The following is a 17,455-nucleotide window of genomic DNA, read 5'->3' on the forward strand; positions in this document are numbered from 1 at the left end:
ACTGTATGCCTTCCTCACAACTGTTATTTGTATAAGCCCTATGCCCTGGCTAATTTAAATTTAATCTATAGCTATATGGTTACAAATACAAACATACTTGATGACATCATTTACGAAATTCAACACATTAAAGTGAATATTCAAAAGCATCATATATTTTCACTTGCACATCTAAATGCAAGAAAAATTTCATCACTAAGGAAAAATGAGGTAACCAGCTTAGATAAACATTTTGATTTCACTTTGTTTCAAGGAATACCATTAAAAGTTAACCACTATTTCCTATTCATCAGTTGACTGCTTTGCATTAAACACATATAACACTTTTTTTCAAGAAATAGATGTTATGTGCTTTAGTAAGATGATACTTAATATTGATTGATGAAAAAACCTCGGCATAATCTCATTCTTAACATGATCAGCCTGAGGAAGATAACCCTACCCATGGAAGTTTAAACCGAGAGTCAGAAGAAAAGATTTTTTCCCTGACAGAACCAAACTTAAGTTTCATTCAGATTTTGTTTCTAAAGTCACAGTTAAATTCGAACTGCAAATAACTAACCATAACTTACTGGACAGTTTTGACCTCTTTATATACTATCTTCTTCTATTGATTTTAACAAAGGGGGGGGAGAGTGTTTGTTTTACTTTTTTCTCCTCCCACTAAAACAACTGACAGCAGAACAAGGAGAGACTAGCATCAGCTTATTCAAACAAAAGATACTGTATTTCTAGACTCGTAGAAATCTGTGCGAAAAAATACATTTTTTAATACACACACACATGCATGTGTCGGTGGGTGCAGGCATGTGCACACAAGCGCAAACACCCTCTTCAGGCTCCCCACCCCAACACAAGGCCAAAATTCATGATGTAAATCACTAGCTTTCTCCACTGTCCTGACCGCTGCTCCAGTATAAAATCTGCACAATATATGCCACCTAAGACGTAACATCTACAACACAGTAGGTTTCCTTGAAATTCCCCTAACAAACGAAATTAAGCCTGACTGGCCAGAAAAGAAAACATTAGAACAAGAAAAGGGAAGTAGAGAGGCTGGAGAATAAACCTGAAGTCAAAAGATAAGACCACAGACCAGCAGGGAAACACTGGAAAGAAAGGTGAATGAGAAACGAGACTAACAACCAGCATAACACAAGCAGGCTGCAAAATGAATACAGCGGACATGCTAGCCATGAGACCATTGTCACACACACACACACACACACACACACATTTACACAGGTCTTAGCACACCTTAATTCAGAGCCTGAGCATTCATTTTGTAATCTTACTAACATTCTTTAACACAGAACATTATTGCCATGCTTTTATCACATGCTATTGTCGCACGCAGTTTCTGACTCCACACTAATTATTGGAAAGCTACAGGCACGCACTCCTGCTCCGCCTGATACCTTTAAACAAGAATAAAAACAAAAATACACACAAAAACCCCCGCAAAGCCAGAACCAGTAGTTGATGATTCAGATCATGACTGCTGTTGATTGCCAGGCAAATTAATGGAAAAATGACAACATTCCAGGATTTCTATAGCTGTAATTAGAGGTCATTTCCTTTATTTCAGTGAAAGATCTAAGCCTCTTAATTTCAGAATATCCAAAGATATTTTGACAGCACACTAGTGTATAATGTAAAATATTTTGCTAGCTGTAACATTCTGTTTACCAACTGTCAATTTGGTATGTTGCCTGTTTAGATAGAGTGCTGGAGAGAATAATCCTTCTCAGATTAAATCCGAGTATGATAGGCAGTTTCTTCTTTTGACCTAAGAAAGGGGCAGAATTCTTGTAGATGGAATTAGGTTTTTTTCAACTTTTACCTAATCTTGAGTTACCTCTGAAATCCTGGAAGATCTCTACTATTAAACTAAACAAAGACTGCTAGAGGCTGACTGTCCTATTTTTTCTATAAATTGAACTTAAAAAGCAAAACATTCACATAGTCTAGCCCTTACAGGAAGTTACTCAGGCATTTAAAATGTATGTAAAGTTAAAAAACATAAGCTACTTGTATTTTATTTGCATGGATAATTCAAAGACAACATACCATCAGTATGTGTTTTAAGTATGTGTCATTAGTAAGCATCAGGAAATTTACAATACCTATATCTACATATGCAGGTATTACAAGAGATTCCCCAAGTCTTAAGCTCTAGGAATGACAAAGCATCTTGCTTTCTACTTTCAATTCTTTTCTTACTTTTGGCATTTTACAGAGGAACAGTGTCACTTACATGAACATAAAGATCTTCCAAATCAATGAGATTGTGTTGCAAAAGGACAGCAGCAACTCTGTATAAGGAGGAAGGTGTCTCACCACTGGGATCCTAAAGATGACAAAACCAGAAACTTTAGGGCAAGAAGAGGGAAACAAGCAAGCCACTGCAGAAGGTTATGAAACAAACAAAAATAACTATCTGAAGTTGAGAGGAAACACATACTAACCCACAGTTATCCCTTCTATCATGTTATTTAAGTGCTATACGCCAGTGCCACATTGCCTCATTATTAGACTAAACTGGAATGCAGAATGAGAAGTTTTAAAAACAAAAAGAATTCAGTTATCTTCACACCTTACAGTATGTATGTATTCATGCATTTACGCAAGCTTGAGTATTATATCAATCATCATCCATGACTCCTTAGCAGACATGCTCTTCACTCCTAGGTGAAATCTTCTGTTTATAAGATGATATAATTTCTTCATTAATGCCAATCCTTATATAACTCTGCAACTTCAAATGGAAGGTGTCACAAAGACGACTGCTAAGCAGTCTCCAATGCAGTCACATGAAATTTTTCTCCACTAAAATATGTTAGAGACTTCTATTCAAAACCATAGAGCTATTGCTTTTAAAACCTAATTTCTATGTTAAAAAATACACACACACACACAGAAAAAGACAGATACTAAAAGCAAATCTTCAGAATGAAAATACATTACCTGATAAAACTTGAATTTGAATCCAAGAATATGGCAGAGAGTTTGAGGCTCACACATATACATATAGGACTCTATCAATGGCACAAAGAAATCATCATACTCAGGTCTGCACTCATAGACTTCTAGGATAATATCCAAAACTCTGTTAGGATCAAGGTTAAAACATCCTAGTGGAGAAGAACATGAAACAAAAGCTAAATATGGCTTCTTTTCACTTTCATTCTGTTACTAGAAAAAAAGGCATTAATTAAGAAAAGTTCATTTTGCCTCAGTTTCAACACAAAAGTTAACTACAGCAAGGTAATCTGGATAACCTGCAAATACAGCACCAATCATTCTGACTTGTATTTTGCATAAAATTGAAGCAGGCAATGAAACTAAACAGGATGTTCAATTCAGATTAAGTGAAAACTAAAAATTGCAGTCTTAAACCAATGTTTAACAACTAAAGCCCAAACCTCACAAACCCCAATACTGCCACCAAAAGGGATGGGCTTCTTCCTCTCCCCTTGTGCTGGCACTCATATTCACATAGCCATAGAAGTTATCTAGTTGGAAATTATCTTACATCCAAAAAGTATTCTTGGTTTGCACCTGGACTCTAACCTAGCTGTTTGTACTGTCATATTAATTCAGTATTACTGCTAGCATTAGGGAGAAGGGTTTCTTAACTCTGGAGGAAGAAAGGAAGAAAGAAATGACCACATTTCCTTCAAGTAAGAGCATGGGTTTAGATCAATTTAAGCAACTGTAACTATCTACATATCATTATCTTCACTGTTTTCAGCAAAACTCCAAAAGCTATACTACAAAAGAAACTTTACTGCTATCCGAAGAATTTTGTAAACACGCACCCAGACTATTTTCTTCTTTGTGCCATGAGAAAATGCACATGCACGTACACATCTAGAATGGAGGTATGTAATTACATCTGTCTTTCATTCTCCAAGCCATTTCCACTACAGCAGAACCTGCTGGAAATCAGTACTTAACTGCTATTTTATAGGAAGACGATTCACAATTCTTAAAATTCTGGAAGAAAGTAAAATGGTCTTAAATACTTAAATATAAATACTCTTCAAACTGAATAGGTTTTTTTTTCAGGGGCAGAGAAGATAATGGAAAAGAATCAGTTACAGACATGGTGAGATTTATTCAGAGATCTATAGTTTTTTTGAATCTTATTCTTGGTTCACTCTTCATATAGGCAGATCTCATTGGGTACAAAATCCAACTGCATTCCTGTGAGACTGGAATAATTTCAGAGTGGCTCTTTCTTGAAAAAAAAGAAAGTGCATTCCTTCTTTTAACATTGCTATTTTCTGGTTCTTTGAAATAAGGGACGTAAGCACAGAACTCGATGCTGTTCAAGAACACATGTTGTAATGGCTCTAAAATCTTTTCTTAAGGAAGGGGAAAAACAGACGTGATTCTTGTTCTTTTCTGACAGACTTTAAAAGAAAAATGTTTTCTTAATCGTAAGAATGAAGAGGAGGGCTGTACTTGAACAGAGATTTGGAATTCCAGTATACTTGCGAGTTTTGCACATTACTCTGAATTATATATCCACACATACACATCCCCTTTTTCATGAAAAAGGTTAACACTTACTGCCAGCATGACTATGTTTGGGTACCACATAAAAACATTCCTATCAAATTCAACTGTTTAAAGTTATAAATAATTAAAAGATTAAATTTATTTAGATGACTAATATTTGAACCTGGGATAGTGACCATTTGAAAGAGGCAAAATAGAAAGGAATGGTCAGATCACTGCAGAAGTTCTTTAGGAAAAAAATCTGCAACAGATTCAAAACAAGCACTTTCTTCCATGAATGGACGAGGGAAAGTGGTAAAAGAACTGGATAGGAAGAGAGAGAAAACGTCCGTATAGGCCTCAGCACTTTAGCTGCGAGTCTGCCAAAATGGTGCACAAGCAAGTTTCTAGTGAAAAATAAACACTTTTATGTCATCCTTTCACTTATTATAATAAGCAAACAATGCAACTTTCATTCACACACAGCTGTAAGTTTGAAATAACAAGCTATTGCTAGTTTGAGGGTTTAAATGGCAACTAGAAACAGTCTATGGTTTGAGATAAGACGCTCCACAATGGCGTCTTACAGCAAGGTTACTTTTCAGCTCAATTTATCCCCTGACTTACTATATAACATGGTAATACCAACAATTGCTCTTAAAACAGCAGAAGGAAACAAGCAGGCAGAGAGTGCTTATGTGAATTTTTTAAACAGATAGCCTTCAGGTTACCTTTGTGAAAACTGGACCTCAAAATTTCTAATCATGCAGCAAGACCATTAATAAACAGTCTCTAAAATATATAAACTTTATATTTGAATCACTGTAATAAAAGTTCAAAATATTTAAAGTGTCTATCATGACTCTCTTTTGTTAAGACTCATAATTTAGAAATATGGACAAACCACAAACAGAACTCATGTTGTTTCATTACATACCACTTATGCAACTTCTTTAAGAATATAAGACTCATGCATTGAATTGAGTACCTTAAAATTGAAAAAAGATTGTTACATTCTAAGAGATGCTAAGAGATGACAAGTGCATCCTCAAAAGCCTTATTCTTGAATACCTACTGACATGAATGAAAGTCACAACTGGCATGTTTTGGGCTGTACTACAAATTCAATATTTAAATTAACTGCACAACATTCCCAAAATTAATTTTTCTACAGAAACAAATGCTTCCAAATTTTCAGTTGGGTACAAGATGGTCCACAATATAATGTATTACTACTAGTGATGTGCCTGCATCACCAAATATTTGATCCACAAACAGCCTCAAAGAGCAGCATAAAGTCCCCTTCTGTAGTCACAAGACTACGTAGGAATATCAGTATCCATATTCCTTCAGCAAATTCCTTACCTATTAAAGATTTGATATTTTCAAGGATTAAATCACTAGTGATATTTCCAGATAAGTCTTGCCCCAGTTCTGCAATCAGCTTTGCATAACCTTCATTCTCCTCTCTTAACAAATTAAACTTCTGTTGCTTATAACTGCAAGTAAACAGAAATTAAATATCATTAATTGGATACACAGTTGAATATATTTCTACAGTGATGCCTATTTACACTACCAATATTAAATTTGTATACAAATTGCTGATTTTGAATCCATTTTTAAGAATTTGTAATTTGTTTCCACTATTGCAAAATTTACAGGCTGCAGTACAACAAGCCATCTTTAAACACTCACAAGGTGGTTAGCATTCTCCAAACAAACCCAGCTCTCCTTTGGTTTCAAAGGTAGTCCATTTCAAAGCAACACTATGGTTTACTTAACAATAAAGCTCGCTCTTGCATGCTTTGCTGGAAAAGTGCTCAGCACCTTACCAGATTGCTCTAAGGACCTATACTAATTTTAAATGTTGCTTTTGAATATTGAGAATGAAACTCTAGACATAGAGGCAAACACAAATATACACATACAACACTTCACTTAAAGAACATTAAGTATTTTATTAAAAAAATTACACACTTTCAGAAAACATGAACAATTACCAAAGTACCATCCCTTCCTATCTCCTCCCCCCCCCCAAAAAAAATAAAAACAGTAAAACTTACAATAGTTTTGTCTTTATTTTAACAGATTTCTGATTGAACTGTTGAGACTGCTTGATAAGTCCTAACGACTCCAGCGTTTCTGGATCTAAACGCTCCTTTAGGACAGTGTCAGATACAAGATACTATAAAAAAAGGACCAAAAACATGCATCAAATTTCTCAATCACACATACCTAGGAAGCATTTAACCTTGATTTTAGGTTACACAGGTACCTTACTTAAAAAAAAAGGAGGTTCAAATACAATGGTATGCCATCACATTGCATGCATTGTTTCAAATACTGAAGGGGCCAAAAGCAACAACAACAAAAAAAACCCCCAAATCCTACTTAGTTGAAATTAGATTTAAAATGTAAGATGCATTTTACACCAGCACAATACCTTGAATAAACATGTCCTAATAACGCCTAAAGTATTGGTTACAAAGTCCACATTGTTTAGCATCTAGGATTTTTCAGTCTTACTACAAGAACTGCATATTAACAAAGCCAACTTTCCTACAACTCAAGCTGATTCTACACAGTGAAGAACACCAGTTCTAGATAGATAAAGGTTGTATGAATAGGAAAAAAGTCCAACTGGAAATGTACTTTAAAAAGCAAAATTCCTGCTGAACTGAGAGGAGGGGGAAAACAAGTTCTCTCAAAGTATCTTAAATGCACAGCTATACTATATTAGTCTACCACAATGCTTTAAAGATGCAAGAAAGAGATACGTAGAAAGTATTCTCTTACTAGTTCGATTAAAATGGATAGAAAATGCAGAACTCTTTTCTACTTAGTTGGTTCAATGAAAGAACCCATTCCTCATCTTTTCCCAGTAATTCTTTTTCTCATTTTAGAACTTTTCTAAAAATATGTATGATCAAATCTACAAAAAGGACAATTGTTTGGGTGATAATGCATTTTATAATGGCATCTGTAAAAATACTTTTGTATAACTGATATAGCTATAATGCTATCCGAACCAGTCTTCATATTATGAGATTTTTAGATTGAGAAAAAAAAGTACGCATCAATATAGATGCTTTTAGGAATCTGAAAGAACAGTCTCAATTCACAATGCAGAATAAAACTCTGAATCAAAACCATGTGTTACGTCTCATTCCTGAACAGTTACTGTTTGTTTCTGATGGTACGCATTATTATTTATGATTGGTCTTGTTTGATCATTTCTAGGTTCTCTGTGATACATTTCCCCAGTCCACAGAACACTCAAACCACTAGGCAGTAACCTTACTGCACTACAAGTCTGTCTGTCTGGTCACTGAACTTCTGAGAACCACTAGATGCTTTGCATAGGGTTAAAAATAGCAGAAATTTAAATGCACTATTCTAATACAAGCAGCTCTGTAGCTCATCTTCATCTACATTAAACTGCAGGCCCATATTATATCACACACACAAAAGAAGAATATTTTCCAAAACTGTGGAAAGTACAGTTTTCCTACAAGCTGAGTTGCATCTTTAATTTTCATCTAAACTCAAAGACAACAGCTAGAACAGTGACAAAAGAAATGAACATATAACCAGTTCATTTCTCTTTGATGGATAAAGCTAGCACTTCCCAAAAGACACCTTCCTACCCAAACCAACTCAACATAGAAGATACAAATGCAGAGTCTGATAGTCCTTTCTCAAGTTCTTCCAATTCATATGAAGAAACAATGACTGCAAACAATTATCAGATGTATGGTAATTCGAATGCTATTATGAACCACAGTTATCAATGACAAATTGCATATACATTGTTTTTCCCCTGAAACCAATTAACAGATCATTTTGTGCAATAACAGAGAAGCAAGTTCGAGAAGTTATTTGCATTAAAATATAAACAAGAACCCAAGTATTTGCCAGTCCAATGAGACAACAGGTCTACCTAGCCTGATGCATACAACCAGAAGATTAAGGAATTGCTCAGCTTGCACTATTTCTTGTGGACAATACACATCCAAGTGAAAATTACCTTTTTAAAAATATAAATATTAAAAGATACCTTGTAAAAATTTTCTAGAAATCCAAAACTCATTTGTCAATATCCTGTAAAAATTTTAGTATCTGATAGTAGTGTGTTACAGCACTTTCCATAGCTTTCAAAAATAAAACCCACTCTAAAGTATAAATCTGAAAACAGGAGAGTTATGTAACAAAAAGAATCTATGTTTAAGTGCAACTTACCAAACAAGCTAATACCAGTTGGGTAAAATGATCCCTCTTACTTTTTTCTTCTAAACAACTTGTTTCAATATCTGAAATAAAGGAAGATAGGGAAGAGGAAGGTGTGTTGGGGGGGGGAAGGGGGGGGGGGAAAGTAAAAAAAGAATATTTATTAGTACTTCTCAAAGTTCTCCTCTCAGACATCTTCACAGAATTAGAAGAGCTTCTTCCTTTTAGAAATGTTTTTGATGGCTACTAACTGACAAAAATGCAGTTTATAACATGCTAGCTCCCTGCCACAGTCCAGCTACATTCTGTTTTGATAACAATCCCTACACATCCATAAGTCTCATGAAAAGGTAGACCAGACAAACTGAAGGAAGGACACAGTGATCATTTTTCCTGCCCTTCCGTTAGAAGGAGGCTTACAACAAGCATTAGGAACCAGTTACAACAGGAAAGGAGAGAAAATTAAATTGCAGAAAAACAGGATCCTATCCTTACTGTAATAACATTCCAGCATCTTTTCTGTCTTTGAAGTAACTGCTTACTGGACTGCACTCTTTTACCAATTTTCATTCTCCCTTGAATTGTCAGCTACTAAAGGCAACTCACAGTAATTCATTTCTGTCGGGAAAAAAGCGCCTATCTTAAAACAAAAAATTCAAAACATACATGCACACGCACGCACATTAGAGCTAATGAGAAAATGCCAACAACAAAAAAATGAGCAAATCTCCAAAATGACTGAGGCACAGTGATGTAAGGAACTTTGGAAGTGACTGCATATCAGAGAAAAGCAGTTAACAGATTTGTCAGATGGCTGGACCCCTAGCACCAAGCTTCTTAGCCATGAAGAATCTGCAGGAAAAGTAGTAGACAGGAAACGTGAATGAATGGATAAAGACAAGAATGAGACATCAGAGCATACTGAGACGCAGCAACTGCATTAGAAGGAGATTCAGATATTAGTAGATAAAGTACTAAGACATGTTAGAGGGGCTGAGACAGTTCAGGAAAAACAACCAGGAAAACATCTCAGTGCCATTTGTCCCCAGAGTTTGAAATCTACCTCCTCATACCATTCCTCTGCTACTAATAGAGGAATGGCATTTGACCTTGTACTAGTTTGCCAGAGAGGGCAGAGATCATCTACTTCAAGTTACTAGTAGCTCAAGTACCAATTGATCTATTTTAACCCAGTTGAAAAAATCAGAAGGGTGTCAGCATAATACCACACTACAAAAACTGATTTTAGAACAAGATGACAAGTGCATAGAATGAAACATTATGAATGAAACAATGTCAAATTCATCCATCAAATATTACAAAATTAAGGATGCACATGAAAACTTCATTAAGCCTCACTGTTCATATGCTATCACAAAACATACTCAAATTTTTTTCTGGAGAACCCCAGTCTCCTTCAGTATATAAGACAATCCGACAAATGAACTGTCAAATTAGTTCGCAGAAGTTTGTTGAAAAGACTAAAGAGATACTACAACAGGACATGGATTGCAAGTAGTTAAGAGCATGACCTGGTAAGAAATAAGTATGCAGGATTAAAGTCCTCAGAGTGTGAGAAAAAAGCAGCTTTAGTTCAACATTATACAACATAAAATCCATGAGCAGTTACTACAAGAGTAAGAAGTAGAAATCTTCAAAGCCTTCTCAGTTCAGATTGTAGTTTTGCAAAACAATGCCAGCTGTCTTGCAATTTTGGACAATTAGTATAAGCTTCACTTCACTAATAAAACACATTCTGAGAACAAAAGATCTATCTACTAATAAGATAATTTTTAAATACTTTTAAGAATAATTACTACAGAAAGTCATTTATTACATTAACTAACACTTAGCATCCTTACAAGCTACCTCCTTGAACTTTTCTTGGCACATGAATTCCCACTGCCTTTATATAGGTAAAGGAATAGAAACTGTAATAGAAAAAAGCAGAATTAAAAGATCTTAAGAATTAAGATACAGATATACTGAGGAAGGATCAACACAGGTTTTGTGAAGAGAAATCATGCTTCATAGATGTAAAGATACTCCCTGAAGAATTCAACAAGCAAATGCATAAAACACATTTACCCAAATCTATCCCAAAGCTGAAAGGGATGGAACACAACTTACCTAATATGCAGAACACATCAGCTAAGATGGAGGGCATGTCTTCCCGAAATTCCTAACAAGGAAAGAGAAATCATACATAGCAGAGACAGAAATCCCCTTATCTAAACTTAAATTATTCCACTGCATAAAATAAACACATACTTTATAAAGAGATAAGTTCAAATTCATTAATTCATATAAAGTAAATGGAGCAGTTCAGTTATTGACTAATACCTAAAAGTGTTACTAGTGTACTGATTATTGATATAATTAAAATATATTGGAAGATCTAACAAAAAACCTTGGTAACACATGAAAATCTCAGGCCAGAGAAATTTGTAGGTGCATTTTAGGCTGTTAAAGCCTGAAAAGGTATTTCTACAACTAGTCACCATTTCAGCAGCTTCTATAGGTGTACAGCAATCAACTTCAAGAAACAAATTCTCCATATTTACTTATGAGTCACAGAAAAACACAAATATGCACACATTAACAAAATTTTAAAAACCCCTCACCTACTAAAGGACTTTCCTTAAATTACAAATGAGTCATTAGTTTACCCCTATTCCAGGCCTGCCTTCATCCAAAGAATTTTCTCTTCCAATTAGTCAAGCATATTTTCTTAGCTAAAGCCTCAACCCTAAAGCAAATGTCCTTATATATTTTAAGGCAAGTGAAATGCAGATAAATCAGATACAATTCTAACTATAAAAAAAAAAAAAAAAAAAAAAAAACACATATAGCACCATGCTGAGAACTTATTTCATGCTTTGTGTTTGATATATTTATTGTAGAAGAATGTTGGATACTTGAAGTTGCAGGAAGAAAAATGGTTGGCTCATATTCTGTGCATGAGAGAAACTAAGAAAACACAGATTTCTCATCAGGTTTAACTAAATTTGTGCAAAAGTATTGCCTCTGGCAATACAGCATCAGAAAAGTATCAGTCCTAACTGCCTGAAACATTTCCAACAGTTAAATGAACTAGCCATGCCACAACACTATTTGAAAAAGTAACCTAGATCTGATTTAACGCACACTTGTTTATAATTGGACAGTAAACAAGTTCATTTCTTCTCTGGAATCCTTATTATGTGCTATTACAAACAGTGGTTCAATTACTATTCTTTACAACACCTGCAAGTGTAAACTTAAACTGGACAAAGGAATTACGCAAATTAGTTGGTAAATGTATTCACCATAATGACTTCTTAAGATATTCCTAATACTTGTTCCTTAATTCACCTTTTCATCATAGTCTTCCCATTAATATCACTTGGTCTTAGCTTTAGAAAAATCTTAAAGAACTACAGTAAAAATGCTTAACCCTAGCATATGATTTCCAGCTGTCTTAGTACACTATTTACAGTCAAAGTGTTACAATATCAACGATAATCTCTTCTCTGCTTACAACTAACAAAAAACTGTGAGTGACTATTGAATACTACCCATGCCAACAACGAAACTGAATATATTTCTATTTTTGATAAAGCACTGAAAAACTAAAGCTTTTATTTTCTTCTCCTTCAATTCTCTGAACAGTTTTATCCAGCTTCTACCCAACTAAATCACTCAGTCCTAACTCAGGCTGTTCAGAATTAAACTGCCTTTAAGTAATTTTCTTTATATGAAGCAGATATCAGATTTCTTGACAGTTTAATATTGCAGACATCAGGAATACAGGTATTGTTAAATGAATTTTCCACTAGAGAAAAGGCAGAAATAATTTTACAAGTCAAAGAAAAGTTATGCCTGTAAGTACTCATGTAGTTGTACAAATACTAGGTCTCAATTGCCAGAGTTTCACATAGGAACTTTCAGGGAGTCAGTCTAAAACAATTAACTGAAATACTTTAAATGCTCTTTTAAATTTGATCTTTAATATACTGACATTTTCAATTAAAGGAATCATTACAAAATAAGTTGACTAAATAGTCCAAGCATAATGCAACACAATGTTTTGTTGACAACTCTGAAATATGAGCAAGCAATTCATCTCCTTTAAACGTAATTTGACAACACAGTAAATCCTCCAGTAAAAAAAAAAAAAAAAAAAAAAAAAAAACATAAAACCACCTTTTTTCCAAAACTGAGCCCAGGAAAAAAAAAAAAAAAGAAAAAAAAAAGAAAAAAGAGAGAGAAAAGGCAAGAAGGATTCATCCAGTTCCCCTACTTTCAGTAATCCTCAGTCTAAACCAATAAAAGTCAAAGTTTATTTTGCTACACATTCAAATGGCAAAATCAGGAAGGATTTCAATTCAAGAATCATTTATCAAGCCATCACTTTGATTACTGAATCTTTCTTCTATAGGAATAGAATTGTTAAAATGAAACAACTACATACAAAAAGCCTATACAAAAACAAACTGGAGTGTATTTTCTCTAGCATAACGGAACTTTGAACAGAAGCATCAGCCTGTAGAGTAAACTACACTTTCCTCATGCACCAATCAAAATTTCCTACAGAAACTAAAGATGAAACATTATCAGATACTATCCCAACAGCAAGACATACTTCAGCCTCGGTTTCTCTCAAATTCAATGCAAAAGTTTCAAAATCTAGTAAGTTATCCCAGAACAGATTTCTGCAATACTATCTTAACATCTATAGAATGTTAAGCAGAAAAATGGGTTATCTAAGAACTGACAAAGAACAGGAAATTATTTTTAAAAGCTACTTTTTCCTGGGGGAAGAAAAAAGTTTCTCAATGTTGAGTGTGTTTAAGAGGAATTGTTTAATCTTAGTTTAGAGGAAAACACTCCTTTCCTTATTTTTTGTCTTAAAATGTTTTCAATAAGCACTTCTTAAATCTAATGTACTATTTTAAAAGTCATCACAGGACTTGCATTTCAGTAATAAAGTGGTAGAAACAAACACACAGTTACACTGTAAGAAATGGATGTAATTAGAAAAAACAGTAGGTGGCATTGCATTTACACTGCAATAGCAAGCAAAATCTGTTCCAGCACATACAAAAAAAACTTCAGTCTCCCTATACTCACAAAACATAGCTTAACTCGTAACTTATGGTAAAATTAACATATGTTTATTCCTCCCCAAATGTGAGAATTAAATAGAAACCTTGACAGCCTACATATTTCAATTGCATGTAAGTGAAGAAGACATTAGTCAAAAGACTTGGTTTTTCACATGTAACGATATTGTTAACATCCTGCTTGATTTTTATTCAGACTTTTACAATAGACTAAAAAATTTAGTGTGTAATTACTCAAAATAAATACTTACTATAACATCACCAAGAACATTAGAAGCTTGATCATGCTTTAGGTTTCCTCTGACAACATGATATGCAAGCTCATACAAAGCCTGTTGAATATCTGTTGAAAGACAACGGATGGTTAGGGAACATACTAGGTAATTCTTCATTTAACAGTTAAAGCATTTGAAGTGTCTTCAATAATGCTTTAGACTTCAGAGACTCCACAAGTAAAGATGATATGCTTCTCTCAGTGAGGGGAATAATTTTTATTGCTACTGCCAATTTAAATTAACTGCTATTGCTTGTATGTCTTAGACACTGCAAAAGATGATCCACTCCCAAAAGATTTTATGGGACAATAGCAAAACAAGCAAAAAAAATCTACAACACTGCTGAGCAAAAACTTGAATTCTAATAGTTAAACAAATAAATAAAAACAAACTCCATACTTAGCTTGTAACTCATATGAACTACATAAACATCATATTTTATTACACTACTTTTCCTTAATCATATCCCAGAACAGATTTGCTTTCAAAGGCCACTTCTCCAAGTAAAAAACTAACTGAGAGAAAAGGGCTCAACGGGGATTTCTTAAGTAAAGTCTTCCATAACTGCAGAATCACTTCTATCCTTTACCTCCTAGAAAAGAGACCACTGAGTATACAGTCATTCCCACAGGATCTGTTAGATCTCTGCAGCAAGGCCAAGAAAAAGAAAATTGTACATTGAAATTGATCACCCTTGGTCTAGAATACAGAACATCTGGTGACCATTCTTAAAAACCTTTGGAAGAGCAAATTTTGCTTTGTTGAACAATGAACATCCTCTTCAGTAATGTTACTTATAATTTATATTAATTTAGTTCATCTTCTCTACTGCTATAGTTGCCTGTCATAGCTATTTTAGAAAGAACTAAGACATCTATCACCTGAATAGTATAGCTGTTTCGCTGTCTTAATATGGAAACATCTTCCAATGGATTTTGTAGAGCAAGTTAAAATTAGTTTTTCCTTTAAAACTTAGGATTTCTTAAAATAAGAATTTCAAAAACCTAAAGACAGCAACGTATTTCACTATGAAAAGGAAATTAAGTCTGTAACTCAAATGCTGTTTAAAAAAATTACTTTCTGTAGTAGACAGTTATACTTGCACACACCAATGGTTCTACACGTAACTTGCTTTTAGAACAAAATCTAGCTCTTGACAGAGTAGTACAGTCTTCTGCAAGCTTTCTTGTATGTTGAATTCGAAATAAAAACTGCATTTTCTACAGAAGACACTCCATCATTGTCGATTATTGTCCGAGAATCTCCTCATCTGGAGAACTGAAGACAAACCTAGCTGTGGATGGTTGTATTACTCTGCTCTTTATAGTATTCTCCAGTAAAATGCATTAATTGTCACTGATATGACCAAACCAAGCAAATACACGCATAAACACTATGATCAACTGTTTCTATGCTATGTTTCATTGGTAAGTAACACAAAAATAAACATACCTCTGAAACCCATATTATCATGGCTTTTGTTTTCACTGAGAGTGCGGCATAGTTGCAAACTGCAATAGAAGACATTGCATTTATACATTTTTCATCAAAAACAAAAAGCATAAAAGCAGTCCTATATTACTATATACACATACCTCTGTTTTAGTGTCTTCTTTCCTGGCTAAAATAACTTTAAACCCTGTCAGTTTCAATGCATGTCTACATTTTAGTTTTCATAGAATAAACATCAATTCAAGAAGGTTAAACAGCAAAGAAATACAGGACTCAATTTATAATATGCAGAACGGGGCCTTTATACTTCCAAAAGTTATGCTTCCTCACATTGCTCTTACTTAAACATAAAAGGGCAAGAAAACAAGGCAATAAGGATAGAAAAAGTGGCATGGAAGTGCTAGCATTAACCTACTATTAACCAATAAGCAAATGCTTGTCTATATCTATGATGTCTAACCATTTTCAAATTGGCCTATAGATTTAACATTCAACCATGTGCATGATTTCCTGATGCATAGTGTAGGCATACAAAAAAGGTTCATTGGTAAGTACATACTCTAAGTATGGTAAGTACATTGGTAAGGTACATCACTAACAGAACTCACTATAGCCTGGGAAGACCTGTCACATTGATGTCCTATAGTCACTTCTGAGGTCTCCTTCAATCAAATTAGCCAAAAGAAAAAATAGATTTAAATTCACTTCACTGAAGTTTTCAACAGGAATTTATTTTCAAGCTACAGGGATTCTCTCCTCCTTCACCTTTTTCTGTATAAGTGAAGCTTTAGAAGTGTTTCTCATATTTAAAAGGAAAAGTATTCAAAAAAAGTACACATACCTATACTGTTATAGCCACCAACATATACCCCAAGAACTTCCATCACCCTTGCAAATTTTTAATCAAAACCGTTTCATGCATAAGAAGAATTTGGGATGAAGGATGATCTATAGATACTGAAGATAGTATCAGAGCCGCATGGTATCTCTGTGTAAGGTAAGGCTACCGTTTTTCCCGGTAAGAAATGTAACAGCATTCTGTTACATTGCATGAATGTATAATTACTACAAATGCTTACAAAAAAAAAAAAAAAAAACTATAAAAAGGACTTTACAGCAATCACTTATTTGTTTCATTTGCATTCTATACAGACTACCTCTCTACCAGGTCCAAACAGCTGTCCCAGCAGTCAAAGGATTATATTTAGCAACTACACAGTATATATACACACCCTTTAAATACCACTGGAATATACACAAATTGAGATATAAATATAATGCAATCAGTAAATATTTAAGAGCAACAAAAAGTGAAGGTATGTTCTTAATATTATTGAACAGAATGCAACATATTTGACATAATGAGAACAGATATGTCAAACAGAAAAATGAGTGATTTATTTTTCATTAATGGTGAATATATTAGTCTTCTCTCTTTCTCTTTTCCCCACCTCCGTCAAGCAACAGACTTCCAGCTGTTCCTAAAGAACATATCAATTTGGTCTAAGGCAGATTTTCTTAAGTTTTAATTACTACCCCTCCAGAAAGTAATCCCATATGCATTCATTTCTAACCTCTGCATACAAAGAGCAGCAAAGTGGTAATCATACAAAAATATCTACTGAGATGCAAAATTTGAACTCTATGTCATGAGGTAATGCCATCAAACAGGCTACATCAGCAACTACACTGGCTGTTTAGACTGAAGAGCTCAATTATACCTAATACAAAATGAGAGTTTTAGCTTCTTCTAATACCCATTTCAACAATACAAAAACCGTACAAATCAACTTCCAATTACTTTATGTTGACCAAATGGATTTGTACCTTATCAAGAAACCACACTGAAGATCAGTTTGTAAGACAATCTGTTCTATATTTAGATAA

The 17,455-nt window shown here is 34.1% G+C and overlaps 1 protein-coding gene across 4 annotated transcripts in view; it reads right to left on the bottom strand.

The window, feature by feature from the left end:
- The window catches only part of THOC2 (THO complex subunit 2), a 61,382-nt gene that overhangs the window by 39,019 nt on the left and 4,908 nt on the right, over positions 1 to 17,455 (bottom strand). For 3 of the 4 annotated variants that reach the window (XM_062584489.1, XM_062584488.1, XM_062584487.1), the window contains exons 2-9: positions 15,569 to 15,627; positions 14,093 to 14,184; positions 10,867 to 10,918; positions 8,749 to 8,819; positions 6,573 to 6,694; positions 5,872 to 6,005; positions 2,968 to 3,134; positions 2,258 to 2,350 (exon numbers count right to left, since the gene is read on the bottom strand). In XM_062584489.1, coding sequence (XP_062440473.1) covers positions 2,258 to 2,350; positions 2,968 to 3,134; positions 5,872 to 6,005; positions 6,573 to 6,694; positions 8,749 to 8,819; positions 10,867 to 10,918; positions 14,093 to 14,184; positions 15,569 to 15,627 — 790 coding nt within the window. Of the gene's footprint in view, positions 1 to 2,257; positions 2,351 to 2,967; positions 3,135 to 3,821; positions 3,891 to 5,871; positions 6,006 to 6,572; positions 6,695 to 8,748; positions 8,820 to 10,866; positions 10,919 to 14,092; positions 14,185 to 15,568; positions 15,628 to 17,455 lie in introns of those variants that run through there. The other variant, XM_062584490.1, reaches the window with a different exon arrangement.

The sequence above is a fragment of the Rhea pennata genome, chromosome 11, assembly GCF_028389875.1.
Source record: "Rhea pennata isolate bPtePen1 chromosome 11, bPtePen1.pri, whole genome shotgun sequence".
NCBI classification, from domain to species: domain Eukaryota; kingdom Metazoa; phylum Chordata; class Aves; order Rheiformes; family Rheidae; genus Rhea; species Rhea pennata.